This window comes from Galeopterus variegatus, unplaced genomic scaffold, assembly GCF_000696425.1.
Source record: "Galeopterus variegatus unplaced genomic scaffold, G_variegatus-3.0.2 Scaffold575, whole genome shotgun sequence".
Lineage (NCBI taxonomy): Eukaryota > Metazoa > Chordata > Mammalia > Dermoptera > Cynocephalidae > Galeopterus > Galeopterus variegatus.
The window spans coordinates 452,271-474,534 of NW_007726686.1; the positions used below are offsets into that span (position 1 = coordinate 452,271).

Below are 22,264 nucleotides of genomic sequence, written 5' to 3' on the forward strand. Positions count from 1 at the left end.
ACTTTGATATGCATTGCTGTCCTTTTCATTGTATTGGAGAACTGTTATTTCAGATTTGAATTTGTCTTTGACCCAATAACTCTTTGGGGATGGGGGGAACATGTGTAGGTTGTTTTTTTAAGTTTTAAGAAGTTGGGGGGCTTTCACTGTAGTCAGAGTACAGAGCCTATATAATTTCTCCTTTGGAGAACTTGAGAGATCATGTGTAGCTTTAGTTTATAATCAATTTGTGTAACTATTCCTGAAATATTTGAGAAGGAATATATTCTGTAGGGTAAAGACTTGCCTGATAATAAAGCCAAAAATTCAGTCTTAATAATCATATAGATGTTGTAGGTAAGGTCCGGGGGGCTGGGTAGTCAGCCTCAACCCACCCTGTCCTCTTCTCAGGCTCTTGACTCCACCACAGGAAAGATTTCAAGGGGAGAGTCATAGTAGACAATGAGAACAAGTTTAATACAACAGATAAGAAATACAGTTTCCACAGAGAGTGTGGCATAGCTCCCAAGACTGAGCAGGGCCCACACCAAGTTTAAGACAAAACAAAGTTCAGTACAGACATCAAGTCTAACACAAAAGCGAGAAATACAAACTTAAAGTTCAGTCCAAAGCCACCACTGGAAGCCTCCGTGTCTTCCCTGCAGGAATGAGGGGGTGCCACAGGCCTCAACTACACCCCGCTTCCTCCTTCTCCCACCCTATTTCCTTTCCCCTTCTCCTCTCCCCCTTCTCCCCACTCCACAACTACATCTTAGAATGTAAAAAAATAATGATACTAATAAACTTAAAAAATAAAATTTTAAAGGAGCAAAAAATGTGTTTCTTAATTTGGGGCTAGATTTCTGATTATTTAACCCACCCCAAACTTGCAAAGTGTTTTGTTTTGGAGATGGTAGAGAAAGAGATAGTGGTTACATTCTGAAAATGTATTTGAATTTTTTTTCCATCTAAGATAATTATTTTAATTCAATTTAAATAAAAGCAGTCAAGGAAATTTCCAGCTTTAAGAAGTGTAGCTCCCTGTGAAATATGAAAGGAAGGAAATAATCACCAGTTTCAGGAATCTGATTATAACAACTGATCCCTCCGTAAATGAGGCGAATCTTGGAATATGTTTCATTTTAAAACTAGCACTATGTGCCAAGTTATGTGCTAAGCCCTGGGAATAAGAAGATGAAGCCCATTCTTGGAGCTTATGTGCTAGGGGTTGTGCTAAATAGTAAACAAGAAATAAAATGGATTATAAGAAGGGCTGTGAATGAAGTCAAGAGGGTTCTAGTTATAGCAGTATTTCAAGGAAATTATTTAACAGGCTAACTTTAACTTCCTTAGTGTCTTCTCCAAGTGTACATATAGGAGACCTCTGAAAAGTGGTATTGTTACTTCTAGACTAATAGCTGTGTGGAGCCCAGGTGGGATGGGGAAGTTTTCCCACACCAATGTAAAGGGCTATTCACTCTTATTCAAACTCTCTTGCCCAGGCTTGAATTGCCCACCCCCCAAAACCCCTCCTACAGAAATTTTGGGGTCATCACTGATTCTGCGGTAGCACCCTACCTAGTAGAGTGGTGAACTAATTATTAAACGTGGAACAAAGGACACTGAGAGTTTACAGGAAATGGCCATATTTTGGAATAAATAACCGTAATGTGTGTTCTCCTGCCTGTAGCCCTGAGTGGCGCTCATTTAGCAGGTCAGTTGCTTTTCTTGGAAGCAGTATGGCCAAGGGGAAGAAGATCTCTCAGATTTCAGCTTGGAAGAGGAGTTCGGACTGTCAGAAGCACAGCAGCACTTCTGAATATCAGGAGAGGAGAGGCCCTGTGACTTCCTTGGGATGCCCTGCAGCCCCACCCCAACGGGCTGCTGGGGCCTCCCCGAGGAAGGCAGCTGTTCCATCCGGAGGTGATTGTCACTTCTGCAGGGGGTTAAGGAGGTATGAGCACCGTGATTGTGGGACAAGGCTCGCCCTTGTGGCGCCCATGGCCTTGTGGCGTTTATTAGGCCTGACTAATAAACGTTGCCTGGGTAACCAAAGATGTCATAAATAAAGGGCGGGCCGGGAGCGGGGCCACAGGCGGTCAGGGCAGGCGCGGCGGAGCTGCCGTGCCCCATTGGCCTGGGTCGGTTGCCCCAGCGCTTCCGCATACGATATCCTGGCTGCGCTTCTGAGCCCTCCGGCTCCTCCTGACGTTTGCACTCCTATGGCTGCTAGTCCAGGTGGCCCCTCTTCCTGAGTGGGCCTGGCACCCTGTCCCTCTGACCTCCAACCCCCCAGGGCTGACTGAGTCCTGGTCGTCGCGCTCGTCTGATTGCCCACCTGGATCACCACATGCGCTCACACCCCCGGCAGACCCGGGGGACTTTGATTACCTGGGATCCTCTGCTGCCTCCCGGATGTTGGTCCCGTATCAGGAATTGGCTGAGAATTCGGCTGCATTCCTGGGCATGGATTCAGCTTGAGAGCTGTCCCCAGAGCCAGATCAGTTTGCTGTTTCGCACCAGGATCTGCCTGACAAGCTAGCTCGGCAACAAAGGCTCCCGGAGACGGTTCCAGTGCAAGACTGGAATCAGAATCAGGCCCTGGCTCTGTCTCCTCCACTGAAAAGTAAGATTTGAACTGTAGATAGAGTTCAAAAGCAACAAAGTTTGTTGTTTCACCCCTGAAGGAGAAGAAAGATCTAGCTCAGCATCCGTGGCTTGCTAAGGTTGTTGGAACTCCACACCAATTTGCATCCAAACCTAAGCATCAGAAACAAATCTTGCAGGATGATAATGGACTTTCGAGTATGTATATAGTTTATCCTGCATTTCCTCTAGAATCCCAGAAGGACCCAGATGAGCGTCCAGAGGCCACCGAGCCAGTTGAAACTAATCAATTACAGCAAGAGGCCCTATCTCAAAACCTAGAGACCCCTGAAGAGATCCAATCCTCCTCCCAGTGAACAGGAGCAGCCAGCTCAGCCTTCTGGGTCTCCTGGAGAGATTGAAACTTCTCTGGTTCAGCAAGAGGCCCCATTTCAAGCTCCAGGGTCCCCTATGAAAAGTATAGCTCAAACTCTACCAAATCATGAGGTGACGGTTCAACCTCCATCCACATCAGGACCAAGCTCATGATTATAATTTGCCCAGCGTTACAGTTGTAGCCCAGATGTAGCACACAAACCTGCGGATGTGGTCATTACCACAACTACACAGCCTACCATGGAGGTTGAAACTTCTCCAGGCCAGCAGGAGACCCCAGCCCAGCCTCCAGGCGCTCCTCTGGAGGCTGAACCTTCTCCGAGTTAGCAGGAGCAGCCAGCTCTGAATTCTGAGTTTCCTGATGAGAGTGAACCTCCTCAAACCCAGCAGGAACAACCAGCTCAGTCTCCAGAGTATCATGAAGTGACAGTTTTGCCTCCAGGTCACAAACTCAGCATTTAAACTTGCCCAATATCACTATTAAACCCCAGGTCTGCAGCGTTCCATAACAGCAGAAGCTGCTGCAGAGGTGGGAACTTTTCCAATCTGCCATGAGTCTACAGCTCAGCCCTCAGTGCTAACTAATGATGTGGAACCTTCTACAACCCAGCAGGAGGCCCCAACTCTGCCTCCAGGGTCTTCTGAAGAGGTTGAGCCCTTACCAGTTCAACAAGAGGCTCCAGTTCAATCTCCAAAACCTGTTAAGGATAAGAAACCCTCTTTAAGCCAGCAGGAGGCTGTGGCTGAATATGCACAGACCACTGAGGAGGCTGAACATCCCTCTTGAACATCCCTCTTGAACATCTGAGGAGCTTGAACCATCTGTGAGCCAGCAGCAGGTCCCAGGTCTGCCACTAGAGCCCCCTAAAGAGGCCAAGCCTTCTCCAGTCCCCCAGGAGGCTGCAGCTCCACCTTCAGAGCCACCTAAGGAGGTGGAACCTTCTCCAGGTCAACAGGTGACCCCATCTCAACCTGAAGAACTCCCTGAGAAGGTAGAACCATCTCTGGTCCATCAAGAGGCCCTTCCTCAGCCTCCAGGTCCCCCAAAGGAGGCAGAACCTTCTCCAGGTCTGCAGGAGTTCCCCCCTTAGCCTGCAGAGCCCTCTGTAGTGGTGGAATCTTCCCCAATCCAGCAGGTGGCCCCAGCTCAGCCTCCAGAGCCACTTAAGGAAATTGTAGCTCAATCTCCAACACACTATGAGATGACAGTTCCAACACCAAGTCAGGATCAAGCTCAGAATCCAACATTGCCCAGTATCACATTTCAACCTTTGGACGTGGAGATTACCGTAAGTCCAGAACCCACTGTGGAGGCTGAACATTCTACAGCTATAAAGAAGACTACAGCTCCTTCTCCAAAGCCCCCTGAGGTAACATATCCACATTCAGATCAGGCCAAGGCCCAGCATCCAAACCTGACTCAAGTTCAAAGTTCAAAGCTGAAAGCTCAACCTTTCAATCTGGCACTTACCATAACTCCAGTACCCACTACAGAGGTTGAACACTCTCCAACAACGCAGGAGACCCCAACTCAGCTTCCAGAGCCACCTACAGAGGTTGTAGCTCAACCTCCAGTGTATCAAGAGGTGACAATTTCAACAGCAGTTCAGGATGAAGCTCAGCATCCAACACTGCCCAACATTACAGTTCAACCTTTGGAGCTGAAGTTTACCATAACTTCACTACCCACTATAGAGGTTGGACATTCTACACCCCTGAAGAAGACTACAGCTCCACATCCAAAGTTGACTCAAGTCACAGTTAAATCTTTGGACCTGGAATTTACCATAACTACAGAACCTACTACAGAGCTGAAACCATGCAGAAGACCCCAACTCAGCCTCCAGAGCCACCTAAGGAGGTTGTAGCTCCACCTCAAGTGTATCAAGAGGTGGCAGTTTCAAAACCAGGTCAGGATCAAGCTCAGCAACCAATGTCGCCCAATGTCAGAGTTTGTCCTTTAGACCTGGAGCTTACCATAACTTCAGTATCTACTACAGAGGCTGAGCATTCTACAACCCTGAAGAAGACTACAGCTCCACTTGCAGACCAGGTTCAGACTTAGTATCCAAACCTGACTGAAGTCACGGTTCACCCTTTTGATCTGGAACTTACTATAACTCAGCATCCATTGGTATCTTCTGAAAATTACACCCCAGAAAAGAAGCACCACCAGAAGCACCACCAGGAGCATCAACCTATGTGAGCTCTGTATCTGCAGAGATGAGACACTGTCCTGCACTGGTCTCAGCCCAGAGCAGAGGCTGCACTGAGTGCTTGTGCCAGAGCCCAAAACTTACAATAGCACCTTCATCATCTTGTAAGAATCACCTTTCCTCATTTGTTTCTTACCCCTTGCGTGGCACAGCAGCCTTTTCCTTGAGGTCTTCCTAGGCCTTTTTCATCTTCCCAATCCACTTTGACTGACTTTCTGATTTTATCTTTTGCTTGTCAACTTTTCCTTATCCTCATTCTCCTTACCATTTTGCCCTTTTTCCAAGCTTTCACTTGTGATTGCCCTTATTCTTTCTTTTAATTCATTTTTATTTAGCCCCATAATATCATTTCTTAACCTCTGCTCTCCCATTTTTGAGCTACCCTCGCTAGAGCAGGCTGCCTTTCCCCATCTCATTAGTGATGAGACATCAAAGTGGTTAAGAGTAGATTCTTGAGCCAGACTGACTGGCTTTGAAGCAAGGTCTGTCATTAATTAGCTTTGTGACCTTGGGTGAGTTATGTAGTTCTGTGACTCAATTTTCTCACCTTATAAAATGATGGTTATGATAGTTACCATTTCATAGAATTGTTGTGAGATTTAGATGAGTGAATATATAACACCTATATCAGTGCCTAGTATATATATATGAATGACAGCCATTATTATTATTATTATTATTATTCAGTCCCTCAGGTATGTTGAGAACACATCTTTGTCCCTGGCTTTCTATATATAACAGCCATTTTGTACCCAATCCAGGGCTAAGTACTGTGGGAGCCGCAGATGTATGACATTGTCTCCAGAACGTGAATACGATAGGTGGGAAGAAAGGGACTAGGCATAAAAAGGGAGGTGATATAGAATTAAGAACTAAATTAGATGCAGACACTAGGTGCTTTAATTCACCAGAATTTATAATCATTGAGGTGTAGGGATCAGGGAAAGCTGCATGGATAAGCTTAAACTTGACCTGGGGCTTAACGAGTAAGCTCAAACTTGACCTGGGGCTTAATGAGTGGCTATAACTTGTTAAAAAGAGAGAAATAGGGAGTACAGCCCAGGCAAAGCCAGGGCTGCAGGAATGTTAAAAATTTTGTAGACCAGTTTGGCTGCAAAGAATTGGGTTAGGAAGCAATGATTATGAAAAAGCTTGAATATCAGCTATAGGGGTTTGAACATTACACAAAGAGATATGGAGAGCCATTGAAATTTTCAAGCCAAACAGATAAATGATTAAAACAGGAGAATTATTTTAGAATGCATATTTAGAGTCATCTAGAGGGGGAAGCTTAATAGAGGGAAGCCAAATAGAAAGCTCTAGCAAAATCTAGCAGTGGTGTGAGAAGAGTCTGAATCAGAGTGGTTGTGATAGGAGTGGAAAGAAAATCCTGGGAGCACTTCAAAGAAAGAACAGACAGGATTTAGTAACTGACTGGAGAGTTGGGAGATAGGGTGTACAGGAAAGAGAAAAATCAAATGTAACTTCAAAGTTTCTGTCCTGGATAACAAGGAGAACAATGGTGGCATGACAGGTGGAAATGTCACAGTTGGGAAGGAGAGACAGATTGAGGGAGATGAGTTCAGTGTTAGGCACCTTTCAGTGGTGAGCATAGAGCAACTAGAAGGCTTCTGGTTGAGTGGAAATGTCCACCAGGCAGATGAGCAGACAGGTATTTCTTTTTACTTCTTTCTGCCCCTCTCCAGGGAAATTGTGTATATAAACTAAGTAAGTTGTTGCTGAGGAATGGAGACAGAGTTAGAGGTAAGGATTCAGTCACCCACAAAGTTGAAACTAAATATAAGGAATCTGACAGGTTCCTTAAAACATGTGTCCTTAATGGAGACATCCCCACTTTTTTAAAAAAAGTTACAAAAGTATGTAGGATAATGTGAAAATCTGTAACCCCCAAACCCCTTTATCACCCCCCACCCTGAACCGTACTGATACAGGATGTGCTCAGTTTCCCTGGGCTCGGATTTCAGGACACGCCTCTGGGTTTCCAGCCACTCCCTGAGGTCTCAGATGCCTCCTCTGTGGTCTCCCCTGGAGGAAAGTTACTGTTGTCAGTTAGACCTATTTTAAGCACCAACACAGGGAAAATGAGACCACAGGGGAGCTGGCTTATGCAATCCAGTGGCTGGGCATGCTCAACAGAGAGCACAGAACATTCTGGTGCATATAACTGGGAACCACCCCTTTAATTGAATATTTGTTAGATAGAAAAACTATAAAAGCTGAATCCCAGCTGAAGGCAGCGTTGTTGCTGATCTCTTTCCTGGAGGCAGCCCGCACTTTCTTGCTGAGGTGTGTGTACTTTACTTTGTATCTAACTTACTCTCAGAAAGCAGCAACTCATTCTCTTGAGCCAGCCTGCACTTCGTACTGAACTTTTTAGCTTTTGTGTTAGACTCGATGTCTGTACTGAATTTACTTCTGTGTTAAACTTGGTTTGTGCTCTGCTCAGTCTCTGGAGCTATGCCACACTCTCTCCGTGGAACCTGTATTTCTTATCTATTTTATTAAACTTGTTCTTGCTGTCTACTGTGACTCTGCCCTTGAATTCTTTCCTGTGGCAGAGTCAAGAATCTGGTAAGAGGACTGGGTGGGTTGGGGCTGACTATCAGACCCGTGGACCCTACCTCCAACATCACTACCACCCATAGATAACCCCTGTTACCATTTGTGTGTATGTCCTTCCTTCCAGTCTCTTTCCTTTGCATTTTGAGGTAATGCTTTATTTCTTGCTCAGTGATTTCTGCTTTTTCGCTATACAGTATGTCTAAGAGTTTTTTCCATATCAGCACATTAGACACTCTAATTTCCCTTTCCCTTCCAATACCTGGAGAGGTTTCAACAGAGGACACTTAGCCAAAGCTTTGGTGTTATTTGGCATGGGGATTCTTTATTCTTCTTTGCTGATAATGATAGATTTTTGCCCATATTTCTGTTGAATTATTTACCATTTTCTTATTGATTTGTAGAAGGAGTCAGTTTAGACTGATTTTTGGAAAAAATATTTACATTCAAAGTAATGAACTGGCAAAAAGGAAGAAAAAGGCAAAGTAACTAACTGGCATTATCTTTCCAAAAGATTGGACAGATAGGAAGTGAAGATTCTGAGGAGATACCTCATGGTTTGTGCATGTGATCCCACATTATTTCTTCATTAATTGTGCAAACTGATAGCTCTGGAAATTAGAAAGCTAGTATTTTATGTATTTGAATATTCCCCGTGAGGTTGCCATGATTCTTTTACTTATTCTGTTCATTCATTTCCTATCTATTCAAGGATATGAACTGTGTTTCTTCACAGAGATTTCCAAGGTAACTATTTCTTACACCGATGAAGATACATGGAAGCATAGCATTGGACTGAGAAACTGTGAGTATATTCTCTCCAGATATGAATACAAAATACTAAATGCATTGTAAGACCTTCTTGGTCCAGAATTTTGAGGCCAATACCTCTGAGAAAAGGTATTTCCTCTTCCATATCCCAAACCAACCTCTATTGATTACAATCTTATGACTATTTAAAAATTAAATTTGGTGGGCCCTCTTCAAAATAAGTAAATGGCAATTTATTTTCTGTCATACAAGTAATATATGACTATATTCTTAATGTATAAAAATGAAATAACAGGTACAGTGGAAACCCTCTTTGTGCCCTAATCCCTCAGCCTTGAGGTAAGCACTACTCTGAGTTTGGTATATATCCTTCCAGACCTTCCCCCATGCATTTGACTACATATATGTACACATAGCAAAATAGGTTTGTTGTGCAGTTTTATCTTTTTTTTTTTTTACATAAATGCTAACATCCTACAACTTGATTCTTTCACTTCGTGATATGTCTTAGATTTTTTTCCTTCCTAATACTTAGTGTGGTTACTCTATTCATTTAAACTCCTACATTATATGCCATACTATGGGCCATTCTTACCATGTGATAAGCTGGTCACCATGGGGACTCTGTACAGAGTTCCCACCAAGAAGAAGGTCCCCACCAGATGTGGCCCCCGGACCTTGGGCTTCCCAGCATCCAAACTAGCTCAGAAGAAGAAGAATTTTGCCAAGCAAGGCAGCATGTGCAGAAGAGAGCCAGGCTCCAGCCCAACACATCCTGCCTTCCACATCCATCCAAGGCTCCATACCCACAGACCACCTGCCACATTCACTCTGAAGAGGCACAGCTCATGAGTGATTTAGGTTGAAATCTGACAGAACCAAGTGATCCTCAGCCAGTCTACTCTAAACAGGGTGGCACATATGGAGAAAGTTGATGGAGACACAGTTTCCTATCTGGTGTCCTAGGAGAGAAGTGCTGCAGTGGTCAGCTCCCAGGTTCTCAGAAAGGGTTGGGTGATGCATTCAGATGGTCTTTCTGTTGTCTAACTTCAGGCAAGTCCCTCGACTTTTCTCAGCCTTGCTTTCATCCTCTGTAATGTGGGTATGATAACACTGACCTTGCAGGACTGTTAAAGGGTTAGATATAATATCTAAAAGTATGCACGCAGTGGCTGGTACATAGTAGGTACCCAACTGTTATAGATTGAATTGTTCCCCACCCCCACCCCCAAATTTGTATGTTGAAGTCCTAACCCCCAGGACCTCAGAGTGCAACTTATTTGGAAATAGGGTTGTTGTAGATATAATTAGTTAAGATGATATCATATTGGAATAGGATGTACCCCTAATCTAATATGATTGGTGTCCTTATTTTAAAAGGGGGAAATTTGGACACAAAGACACACACAGGGAGAATACCATGTGAAGATGAAGGCAGAGACTGAGGCAATGCTTCTACAAGCCAAGGAAGCACAAAGATTGCCAGTAAACCACCAGAAGCTAGGAGGGAGGCCGGAACAGATTCTCCCTCACAGTCCACAGAAGGAACCAACTCAGCTGATGTGGAATATACTAAAAAGCATATGTACTTCACAGGGCCTGGTTTTCCAAAACCTTACAGTTTCAAATATTGACCTTGCAAGGATAGGAAATTTCCCTCAGGCTATAAGTCTCTGTTGCAAGATAAGGATTGTGGCACAGCAGGTTGCTGGCTCAAAGACAGACTAGTTACTGATTGTTATGTAAAGATACTGAGAAATTGCTATAGGAAGGAATGTTTGCTAAGATCAAACTGTTGTTGATAGGATCACTTAATTGCCTTACTCGAATGTCATCTGGCTTGTTTCACTGAAAGTTACCATCCTATATTGTTAAACTATAACCCCACCTATGTTCTCTTCCTGTAACTTTCTGGTCTAGAAAATAAACGCAGGATGAGAACCCCAATTTGGCATTAATTTCCCAAGGAAGGAATGCCTCTCTCTTGAGGGTTCCAGGAGATTAACCACTTTGGGGCCTCTCACTGCTCAGTAGAGATGGACTTTGAGTAAGCCTTTGCATCTCTGTCACCCAGGGAAGTGGGGTGACAAATCCATGGGGGGCAAAGCAATGCAAAGCAACACCTTGATTTGGGACTTATTGCCTTCAGAACCATGAGACAATACATATCTGTTGTGTAAGTCACTTTGTTAGGGCAGCCCTAGTATATGAATACACCAAAAGATGGGAGCCCGTCATCATCTTTGATGATCCCTGTGGCTCTTTCTCTCTGCACCTTCCAGGTGGCTTCCTCCAAGGACATCCTGTAGACAACCAGCAGCACCAATTGGAGGGATGCACAAAGGAAATGTGCTATGGGTAGAATCACTGGGTGCTGAGACCAGAGAAGTGATGATTCCCCCTCCTTGTCTAAACATCTCTGCTCAGCCTGGGCAGTGTCTACCCCACTGGTCCCCCTTCTTGTGTCCCTGCACTCATCTTCTGCTCCTCATCTGCCCGCATGCCCATCTGTGCCATGGGGTCTTAGAGAAGACCATTTCCAGCCCCAGCAAGGCTCCTGGATCCACCAAACAAGCATGCCTGGCTTGGCAGAGGAGTCACAGAAAATTGTGACAACTTCCTGTGCTTGGGAAGTGCTTCTGCAAACTGCCTTCTTAGCTATTGGCCATCAAAAGTGTTGCAACAGGGCAAGGAGATAACTGGAGCAAGCTGGGATCCTGTGGGACCAGGGAGGTGGTGTGTGGCCAAGCAATGAATAAGTTTAAAGAGTGGAGAACAGGAAGCAAGATGGTGGTATTCTGAGTTATTTAAAATTCTATGTCTTTTTTTTTTTGGCAGCTGGCCAGTGTGGGGATCTGAACCCATGACCTTGGTGTTACAAGGCTGTACTCTAACCAACTGAGCTAACCAGCCAACCAGTATAGGAAAAAGGCAGCAGTGAACAGAGTTCTCAAGGGGCCAAGGGGCATAAAGAAAAGGCACTTCAAAGAAGTGAGGGATCAGAACATCAAGAGGAAACAGAGTGGCCAGCCATTTGTGGAGAAGGGTGCTAAAGAAAGAAAGCTCAGAAGACCAAACCCAAGGGAGCTGGAAAAACTTCACATGGTGCAGAGGTCCAGGAAGTTAGTGGGAAACCCCTTCCATACAGAGCCTTCATTCACAGAGGAACATAAGGCCACAGTCTCTTCCTTCCTGAAACAGTTCTCAGTGAGCAGGTCCTCTGCTTCCACCAGTGCAAAATCCCTACCTAAGATTAGAAACAGATCAAGTCTCAATCTACACTATTTTTGCTTTAGAAGATGCAAATGCTAGAGTTAAAAATATGAAGGCTGCTAAACCAATCTTACATCCCATAAAAAAAATCACAATTTTCATAAAACTCACTCTCATGTGGTCCACAGAACACCCAAGGCCAAACTGAGTCAAAAGCTCAGAAAGGAAGGTTCACTCAAGAGGCTGATGTTTGCAAAGAGGCCTCCATTCTCTGCAGTGGGGAGCTTTATAAATTCCTCTTTTTGAGGGGCTTTTTCATCTTCAGGAGACCTGAGTTCTCAGGAAAATCCTTTCCCAGAATTATTTGCTCTTTCAGAGCCTTCTATAGAAAAAAACACTACTGCAAGAAATACTTCCAATAAAAATGTTTTTGTAGAAAATGCCACTGTACCAATAGAAGCTATCCCTGAAAACACAACCCACAAGAATTCTGCTGTAGATTCTGTGACTGCATTAAAGTTAATACCAGCTGCTAAACAATCCAATGGAACACAATGGGAATAACCGCAGTCTGGGCAATGACTTAACACCCCCACCCCAAGCCCAAAGGCTTCACTTACCCATTGCTTTCATCCCCAGGTGATCAATTTTAACTTCAGCTAAACCAGCAGCTAGGATCCCTCATCTCTGACAATGACATGAGAAGATTCATTTCTCATGTTATCTTGACTTTGAAAATGGACTTCTCTGAGCCCCATGTACAAATGACTTGTGCCAAGTTCATCTCCAGAACAGGCCTCCTGATGAAGCTTCTCAGTGAGCAGCAAGAAGTAAAGGTGTCCAAGGCAGAATGGGATATAGACCAGTAGAAAACAGAGAAGTATATCAGTGACTGCACAGAAGCCCTGGGAGAACAGAAAGATCAGGAGTCATGTGAGGTGAGGACAACTACCGAAACGTGAGACCCAGAATTTTCCATCACTTAGGATATGCCATTAAAGTGCCCAGGTAGGAAGGCCAGAGGCTCCTGGTCCCTATCTTGTCTTGGTCATATAACTTCGGCCAAGACAGTGATCTCCCACTTTGCGCATTTAGGGAATAAAGCAGACCTAACACACAAGATAAATTGTAGAAGAAAATGCTTAATAATAAGATTATGTAACACATTAGATTTAGTATGTTCTTTAAGAACCTATAAGCTACTCATCTGGAAGAGAGGGGTTTTATGGGGGGTTTTGTTTAGCTTTTTGGTTTTTGGTTTTTTTGGCAGCTGGTGCCTACTGGGGTCTGAACCCTTGACCTTGGTGTTAACAACACCACACTCTAACCAACTAAGCTAACCAGACAGCCCAAGAATGGGGTTTTAAATAGTTAGCTTTCATCCTTTCTTTCTTTTGGTGGGTGGCCAGTACAGGGATCTGAACCCTTTACCATGGTGTTATAAGCACCACGCCCTCCCAAGTGAGCTACCCAGCCATCCCAGCTTTCATCCTCTTTGTTTTATAAAAACAATTATTCTTTCTTTCTTTCTTTTTTCTTTCTTCTTCTTTTTTTTTTTTTTAGCTCACTAAAGAAGTTCCAGGATATGGCTATTACAACAAACTCATCTTGGCAATATCTGTGACTGTCGTAGTGATGATTTTGATTATAATTTTCTCTCATTGAGGTAAAAACAAGGATTAATTCAGGTTCTAGAATATGTCTGTCTTTATAATAGAATCTGAACCCATAAAATGAAAGTCAAAACCACTTTCTCACTTACTACTGTTTGACATTCCTCTTCAGTCACTGAGATTGAGGTATGCTTTATTCTTTTATTGCAAAGTATATTCCAGGGATTTTTAAAGGAATCCCACTCCCAGGAGATCTCCGTGGAATTAAAACCAAAATAACAAGCCACTAGACTATTTTAAGAAGTCTAAGAAGGCCAGAGTTGATATGATAGTAAAATTTTGCCAACTTAAAAGTATGTCAGCAATTTTATGTGCTCACTGATCATGCTCATTCTACCTCTGATTCTCTGTTACTAAAGTGACAAGAGATGTATAATCCTAAGCCTCGTGGAGCTGGCATCACCCTGGGAAGAAAGGAAGAGGCCAAAAGATAAAAGCGTGACTCTGGAGATTCACTAGATTTACACAGCACCCTTCTTCTCCAGTGTGTAAGGTATTGTCTGAATAGGTTCAGTTAAAGCACTGCAGCTAAATCCTGCATTAGGCTGCTCTAAGGCATGTCATATTTACAGGAGCCTATTCCTGGAGCTTGCCTCTGTTTACCTCTTGTTCAATTACCAAATAGCTTATTACTTTTCCCAACAGGTAGGTTCTGGCATACGAAAAGAGTGATTTAAGAAGCTGACAATCTTGACTGTACCCTACCAACCCTACCTCCTTTGAGGTAAATTTATCTCATTTACCTTTTCTATCATCATAGTGGCCCTCCACTGCAGCCAAAGCAGCCCCCACCACATCCCAGTTGCTCCAGGCCCATTCCTACTTGTGTCTGTCCCTTTTCCCATCTAAAATTCCCTTAAGTCACTCTGCCTGTGGAAGTCCTGTGAGTCCATCAACAGCCACCTCAAGTTCATCTTTCTTCATGGAGCCATCCCTGAATACTCCAGCCCTTCTGGGCCTAGTCCCTCCACGAGATTTGTCACCATTTCTTGGAGTCTATAGTGAGGCACTCCACCTCCCCTGAGAATTTAAAAAAGTAGTAAACAATTTTTTATTTTATTTTTTATTTTATTTTTATTGAATCAAAATTGATTATACAGGGCCGGCCCGGTGGCGCACTGCTACAGTGCACCGCTTGGGAGTGCGGTGGCGCTCCTGCCGAGGGTTCGGATCCCACATACAGACCGGCGCTCACTGGCTGAGCGAGGTGCGGACGCAACACCGAGGGTTGCGATCCCGTTGCCGGTCCTGGTCCGGTACAGGCGTGACACTGAGGGTTGCGATCCGTTGCCGGTCACGAAAAGACAAAAAGGAAAAAAAAAATTGATTATACATATTTTTCGGGTTCATTGTTGAGATATGTTGATCAAATCAATATTACTAGTATACATATTGTTACAAACGTAATTATTCTTTATGCCCCTTGTCCAACCTCTCCCCATCCCCCTCTCCCCCCCCCCTCTAATTACCCTAGATTTCTTCTCTCTTTCTGAAAGAATAATGGTTACTCTGTTGATTTGTTGCCTAGATGATGTGTCCAATGCTGAGAGGTGTGAACAGGTCCCCCAATGTTATCATAGAGCAGATGCTGCTTCTGTCACTCTGAAATGGGCTTTGTGGAGAGAGACATCCTCTTCTTTTCTTTATCTCTGCTGGTGACTCTCCTTGTGTCAATGCACTCCAGTGGCTGGTGGACCATCTGTGTAGTGGTTGTGATGTCTAGCCACTTTTGTGGCAGCCATGGTTATTGCAGTGGCTCTGGTGGGCCACCCACATGGAGGTGATGTTTTTGGCAGGCTCCTTGGTGCTGGCAGTGTGCCTGATTGTGGGGGGTGTCCAGTCCTCGGCTCCATCCCTTGGGTCCCTGGGTGAGCACCAAGGTGCTGGTGCTGTGTGCCTGGTTGTGGGAGGTGGGTCTGGTCCCCAGCTCCATACCTCATGTCCCCAGGCTGACCAGGATGCTAACAGTGTGTCTGAGCCAGAACTAATTTTTTTGTGTCCTTTGCTTACTTCTAAGGTGGGGGAACTTCCTGTTGGGACTAGTATTTGAGTTCTGTGGCTTAGCTAAATTGCTGCTTTGCTGCTGCTTCCCTAGGGAAGGCTTTTTGTGCAGCCCAGGTTATAATGATTGACTTTATAGGTACATCCAGCTCTCCAGAGAATTGGTGCACCTGGGTTGTATAGAAACTCTGATCTGGGCCTGAGTCTTTATATCAATGTCAGGCTCTTGCTCTTTTACCTGCCCATAATCCTGCTGACTGGGCCAATTGTCAAACTAGGGCTGGGGCTGAAGCTCGACAGACCTCTCAAGCCTGTTCACAGACTGGGTCACAAACTCTTCACATGCCAGGCTGGGTCCCCAGGCCCCTCACATGACAGGCTGGGTCACCAGACCCCTCACACACAGATTTATGAGCTAGGTAACTGGGCAAACAGGTCCTTGGAAGCCATAGGTTGGACAGCATGGTTGTGCGGGAGGCGGCCACTCAGGCAGTCCATGCCAGCCAAGTCGTGGTGCTGTGCGTGCACACTAACTCCACCCCCCCACACACAATTTGCTTACAAAGAATGCCCCCCAACTGGGCAGGCAAGGGGGGCTGGTTAAATTATTCTATTTTCCCAACAATCAGACTGCACTCCATACAATTCTATGTTCCTGACCAGTTTCCTCTGAGTGGTCCTATGCTGATTGGGGTGCAGATCAACTGTCCTTGCAGTGCCCCAGTGTTCCCCTGGTGGGCCTATCTCTCCCACTGTCCATGCTGCAAACACTTCCCATGGGATGGGCCATGCACCAATCAGTTGTGATGAGTCACCAGCATCTGAGTGGCTCCATTTTTCAGTTGTTGTGGCTCCTTGCTCCTATGTGGGTCCACGGGAACCCTATTAGTGGTCTTGCTGGCCTGGGGGCCACCAAGGCCCTCTTCTCCCCTGCTACCTCCAAGCAACTTCATCTGAAGGGCACAGCCGTGGCTTTTGCTGGCTCCTGCTCCATGTGCTCAGCAGTTCCAGCCTTAAAGCAGCCACAGCACAAAATGGTCAGAGCAGCTTTTTCTTTCTCTCATTGTGGCTTCTCCCACCTTCATGCACTCCATAGGTCTTTCCTCTTTCCCTGAGCTTTAGTGGCCCCAGCTTGGCTGTTGTTGCTTTTTTATATACTTGTAAATTGGTTGATTTCTGGGAGAGGGTGATGCTGGGGACCGTCTATTCCACCATCTTGACCAGAACCCAAAATGTGGTAAACAATTTTTTTAAAAGATGGATATCCAAGGGCCGGCCCGGTGGCACACTGGAGAGTGTGCCTCTTGGGAGTGCGGCGGCGCTCCTGCCGAGGGTTCGGATCCCATGTGGAGACCGGTTCCCGCTCACTGGCTGAGCGCGGTGCAGGCGCAACACCGAGGGTTGCGATCCCGTTGCCGGTCCCTGGTACGGGCACGACACCGAGGGTTGCAATCCCGTTACCAGTCAGTAAAAAAGACAAAAAGGAAAAGAAAAAAAAAAAGATGGCTATCCAAGAGAGAAATGCTAAGGTCCACAAATAATGGAGCAGAGCAGAGATGTAAGGTCCCTAGTCTACAGACATGAGCAGAACCCAACTATAGATGTATTAACATATCTAAAGAAAAACATGTCTGTCTGCAGAGGGCTGGTTAGTCGTGAGAGCACAGACAAGGTGAGGAAGAGCCCAGCAATGCAGTGCCCACCTTTCATTGTGTGTGAGTTGACATGGAGCCTCAGGCAGGTGTGGGGTCAGGCCCAGGCAAGGCTGCGCCTGGGGGAAGATGGGTGAATCCAGCCACCTCAGCCCTTTCCATTAAACACTGGAGTCAGCTAATTCCTTTTTTTCTAATTCTGTTCTCACATTAGCCTTCAGATTGTGCTTCGGTGGGTCATGGAGACCCGTCTCTCCAGAGGGGTGATCGTGTAGACACAGGCATTGTCTGTGGAATGAGATATATTTCTCACTGTCAAGTTGTAATCTGACATTCTGATTTTTGGTCAGTCCTGTGATATTGATAGGTGAGACTGCTCTGAAAGGAAGGACTTCTCTCTTGGAAAGGACAAAGTCTGATTTCCGAACCTAGGAGGCAGGGACCAGCCTGGGGTCAGCTTGCAGAGGCCTCCAGGTGGCATGTGGCCTTTTGTTTTTTTGAACTTTCTATCAACTCCTATGTTGCTTTTACTTTCTGTATACAATTTAACCTTACATTTGTATTTATTTATAGGTTTTTATTATTTCATTTCCCCACTTAGATGAAGCTATATGAAGACAGGGAGTGCCAATGTCTTTTACCTGCCTATAATCCTGCCAACTGGGCCAATTGTCAAGCTAGGGCTAGGTCTGGAGCTCACAGACCCCTCAAGCCCATTCTCGAGACTGGGTCACAAACCCTTCACACACCAGGCTGGGTCACCAGACTCCTCACACACAGGTCTATGAGCTAGATAACCAGCAAACAGGTCATTGGAAGCCATAGGATGGAGAGCATGGCCACATATGGCAGATGCCCAAGGCAGTCAATGCCAGCCAGGTCACAGTGCTGTGCATGCACACTAACTCTATCCACACACAACTTATTTACAAAGAGTGCACTGCACCACCCCCAACCGGACCTAAGGCAAGGGGGACTGATTAAATTACTCTATTTTCCCAACAGGGAGCATGCAGTGTTTTACATGTAGGTCTCTCCTCCTCTGTCTCCTTGCAGACAATAAAGGTGTTCAAAGGAAGGGAGAGATGAAGCAGTTCCACAATGAGGAATAATACAACCTAATATTTCTTTGTAGTAAGCAGAGTCCAGCAATAGACAGACCTGTGTTCCTAAGACTTTTGAAATTGCACCTTTTAATCTAATCAGTGGGAGAAAATGAATAAATGTTAACAGAACAGCTGCCTAAGTATTTGAGGGGCAAGTAATGGCAGATCCCTATTCTCACCTTAAATATACTTCAGTAAATGTAAAAAAAGAAAATGTAAAAATACTAGAAGAAAATAGAAGCAATATTTTTTATAATCTTGGAATGGAGAAGAGCTTTCTAAGCCTGATATCACAGGCAGAAACCTTTGGTAGATTTGCCTGCCTTGTCTGTGCCCTTGCTAGCAAACTTAGCACTTAAATATGCCAAGCATAGGATGAAGAGTTTGCCATGTATTGTACGATTTAATCCTCACAACAGTCCTGTAAGGAGGATATCATCATCCCTCTTTACAGATGAAGTAGATCAGTTTAAGGTCCCCGTTGCAAAACCAAAAGCAGAACCCAGATTCCCTTGACTGCAAAGCCTGCGCACCTCACCGCCACTCTGTTTTGCCTCTTTAAAGACAAAAACAAAACAAAACTAGGAAATATTTGAAACATTGAAGTACAATGAAAACCACTGGAAGAATTAATATTTTAAATATAAAGAGTGTTATAAACCAGTGAGAAAAAGACAATCCAGTGGGGAAAGGGCCAAAGGCTGTGAAGAGTAGATAATTTATAGTCTATGCCATAGCATCTGTGGCCCTAGCCCCGTAGCTTAAGGGGTGTGAGTCCTGTTAGAGGCCTTTGTCACTTCACAGAATAGTCTGGTGTTTTCTTTTGGTACTTCTATAGCATTATGTTATTTATATTTTTTAATCCATCTGGAATTTTTTATTTCTTTGTTTTTTAGTATGGTTGAGTTAAGGAGTCTAACTTATTTTTCCCTTCATGAATATTCAATTGTTTTAGGACAATTTTTACTGTATGACTCATTCTTTCTTCAATGATCTAGAATACCATCTTTATCTGGACTCTGCTCTCTTCTGTTGATCCAGTTGTCTTTTTCTGTGCCAGTACCAGGATCACACTACATAATTCCAGATGCTTTATAACATATTGAGTTATATATTTGGTAGGGCGAGCTCCTGCTCTTTGGTCTTCTTTTTCATACATTTCATAGCTATTCTTGCTCATTTGCTCTCCTAAATGTCACCTGACCAATTTTTGTAAAAAAATTGTCTTGGGATTTGAATAGGATTGCATTGAATTTGTAGATTAGAGAATTGACATCTTTACAACATTCTAGGAACATGGTATCTCATGCCATGTATTTATACCTTCTTAACATCCTTCAGAAGAGTTCTAATTCATCACAAAGATAATACACATCTTTTGTTAAGTTTATTTATTGCTGTTGTAAATGGGATCATTCTTCCATTTTCTAATTTGTTATTGGGGTACATAGGAAAGCTGTTGAAGTTTATGCACTGATCACTTGATTTTGTACCTAGTCACCTTACTGAATCCTCATATTACTTTCAATAAACTTTTAGTTGTTTCTTTTGGGCTTTTTAGATTTTCCATCTTTTTTTTTTTTTGTCCTTTTTGTGACCGGTAAGGGGATCACAACCCTTGGCTTGGTGTCGCCCGCACCGCGCTCAGCCAGTGAGCGCACCGGTCATCCCTATATAGGATCCGAACCCACGGCAGGAGCGCCACTGCGCTCCCAGCACCGCACTCTCCCGAGTGAGCCACGGGGCCGGCCCAAGATTTTCCATCATTTTTATATGCAAATAATGATAGTTTTATCTCTTCCTTTCCAATACTTATACCCATTTTTCTTATTGCATTTATTAGGACTTCAAATCAACAACGATGAATAGTAGCAGTCATAATAGGCATCCTACTCTTGTTCTTGACTTTAAAACCATGCTGTTATTTAGGCTTCTGGGAGATACTTTTATCAAGTTACCGATGTTTCTGTTTTTCCTACTTTTAAGAGTTTTTGGTAGAAATTATCTGTTGAATATTATCTAAAGAGTCAATAAGTGCCAGCTGCATGCAAGATCCTAAGCTAGGTACTGTGGAAGAATCAAAGAACTGTTAAACAGATAGAGTTCCTGTTCTCAAAAAAGTTATCTCACCAGGTAGATAAGACTTATAATAAATAAAATGAATGAATAAAGATTTGGAGACAATGGTCATTATGATGGAAAATCATGATTGTATTTTTTTCCAAAACAGATTTATTCTCATAGAACAGTATCAGAGGACAATAAAGAAAGATCCCCAAGGTAAGTATTTATTTTTAAATTAGAATTTTAGAACTAGAGGAGAACTTAAAATGTATCTATTTCAATCCCCTCATTTTACAGTGAGAAAACTGCCAGAGGCAGGAATACTTCCTTAACCCAGTGCTCTGCCTGCCTCCAGCAACATTAGTTCCCCAGGCAAAGCTGAGTTAGAAGCGACTAGAAAGGATGCACCTGCTGTCCTTCCAAGAAAGGGTGGAAGGGAGAGGCTTTGGTGGTGCCTGTTCCTTCTGGTGGGGCATGGGGGACAGGCCAGGCCAGAGGCCTTCTTGGAGGCTCTAGAGAGGGGTTAGGGAAGGCCACATGATATTGAGGCTTTTAGATTTCAAGGCTGATAGAAGTTAGAATACACGAGTCCATCCTCTAAAGTGGCAGAAAAACTTACCTTCTTATCCTTCTTGGTTTTGGGCCCCCACTCTCTATTCCTCTTATCCAAACCTCATAGAGTTTAACTAGGAGATACCTTAGATGGTAGTTTGTCTCTTCCTTTTATTATAAGGAAACAGAGAAGGTGAAAGGAAAAATATCTTGCCCCATGATCACACTGCTAGTGAGTATCAGAGAGAGGATGATTCCTTTTCTAGCTGGGATTTCTCCATTTATTATCCTGTGCTTGGACTGTGAGCTACATCTTATGCCACAAATCAGTACACACATACAATATAGACATAGGTAGTTTCCAAAATGATGCACTGATTTTTTTTCATATTCTGTTTGTACTCAGAGTATTTTGTTTTAGTGCTAGTCATGTCCTTTAAACTGGTTCCACAACTCACTCATTCATCAGTGACATCTTGCAGTATTAAAATCAATGAGCTGGATAACTCAGCTAGTTGAACCCAGGCATTTGCTTGATGTGATTCAGCCTCTAGGATAAAGCAGCTAGGAAAACAGAAACACCGTATCGCCCTCCCCCCCAGCAAATGATGCATGTAAGACAAAGCTGAAGGGGACTGATGTAAAATGCTTCTGGAGACAGCAAATGCTTCTGCCCAGTGTGGCTGTGCATTTTGTTCACTGCACAAGGGCACTTGATCAAGGGGGGTAAGTGGGGCTGAAAATCCTGCCTATACTCCATGCTGCGTACAAAGTTCTCCCCAGAGGCATTGTGAGGCCCTTTTGGACAAACATGGAGAGCTTCTGGAAGCCCAGCATGCATGAAATTCTTTTGAAGATACCCGGTCTGTGGTGATTTTGTTCATTGTGATTATGGACTGAGGTGCACATTTAGCTCTAGTAAGACCAGAGATGTACATTGTGAGAGACATGGAAAATGGTGCGAATCACTAATTGTCTTGTGTGTGTGTTTTCTCCCAAGAGGCTTTTTCAGATTTCTGCTGTGTAGGAGATGCTCACAGCAAAATGACTCTCAGGTAAATTTAAGAAAGATCCACTGCTGTGTCCAGAGATAACAGGGGAAATGCAGAATTAATATTTCCCCTTTTATTTTCTAGGAGGGCTTTTTCTGGTTAAGGTGGCCGCTTTGGCTTAGGGATATATATAGACTTCTCAATGCTACATGCAAGAAAAACATGGCCCAGAAGCTACATGACAAGGAGTCTTCTGATGAGGATGAAATTTTCAACAAGGGTCCAGGGTAAATGATTGGGGACAATTTAAAAATTGCATCTACAATGAGGAGATTAAAAAAACTTTTCATTATTATTATTATTTTTTTTTGGAAGCTGGCCAGTAAGGGAATCCAAACCTGTGACCTTGGTGATGTAAGGCTGAGCTAACCAGCTGAGCTAACTGGCCAGCCAGACTGTTAATAGCTCTTTTCAAGAGTAAAA

General features: G+C 44.1%; 1 protein-coding gene across 1 annotated transcript; it reads left to right on the forward strand.

The window, feature by feature from the left end:
• Window positions 1-1,647: 1,647 nt before the first annotated feature.
• Window positions 1,648-22,072, forward strand: LOC103588476 (leucine-rich repeat-containing protein 37A2-like). The gene is given in 19 exon segments (XM_008570150.1): window positions 1,648-1,693; window positions 2,213-2,400; window positions 2,476-2,547; window positions 2,628-2,936; window positions 2,938-3,106; window positions 3,149-3,267; window positions 3,349-3,406; window positions 3,409-3,444; window positions 3,447-3,730; window positions 3,774-3,953; window positions 4,053-4,822; window positions 4,912-5,085; window positions 5,150-5,281; window positions 11,453-11,790; window positions 11,825-11,880; window positions 11,883-12,188; window positions 12,344-12,679; window positions 13,305-13,391; window positions 21,926-22,072. Coding segments are annotated over 19 exon segments (3,807 nt in total).
• The last annotated feature ends 192 nt before the right edge of the window (window positions 22,073-22,264 follow it).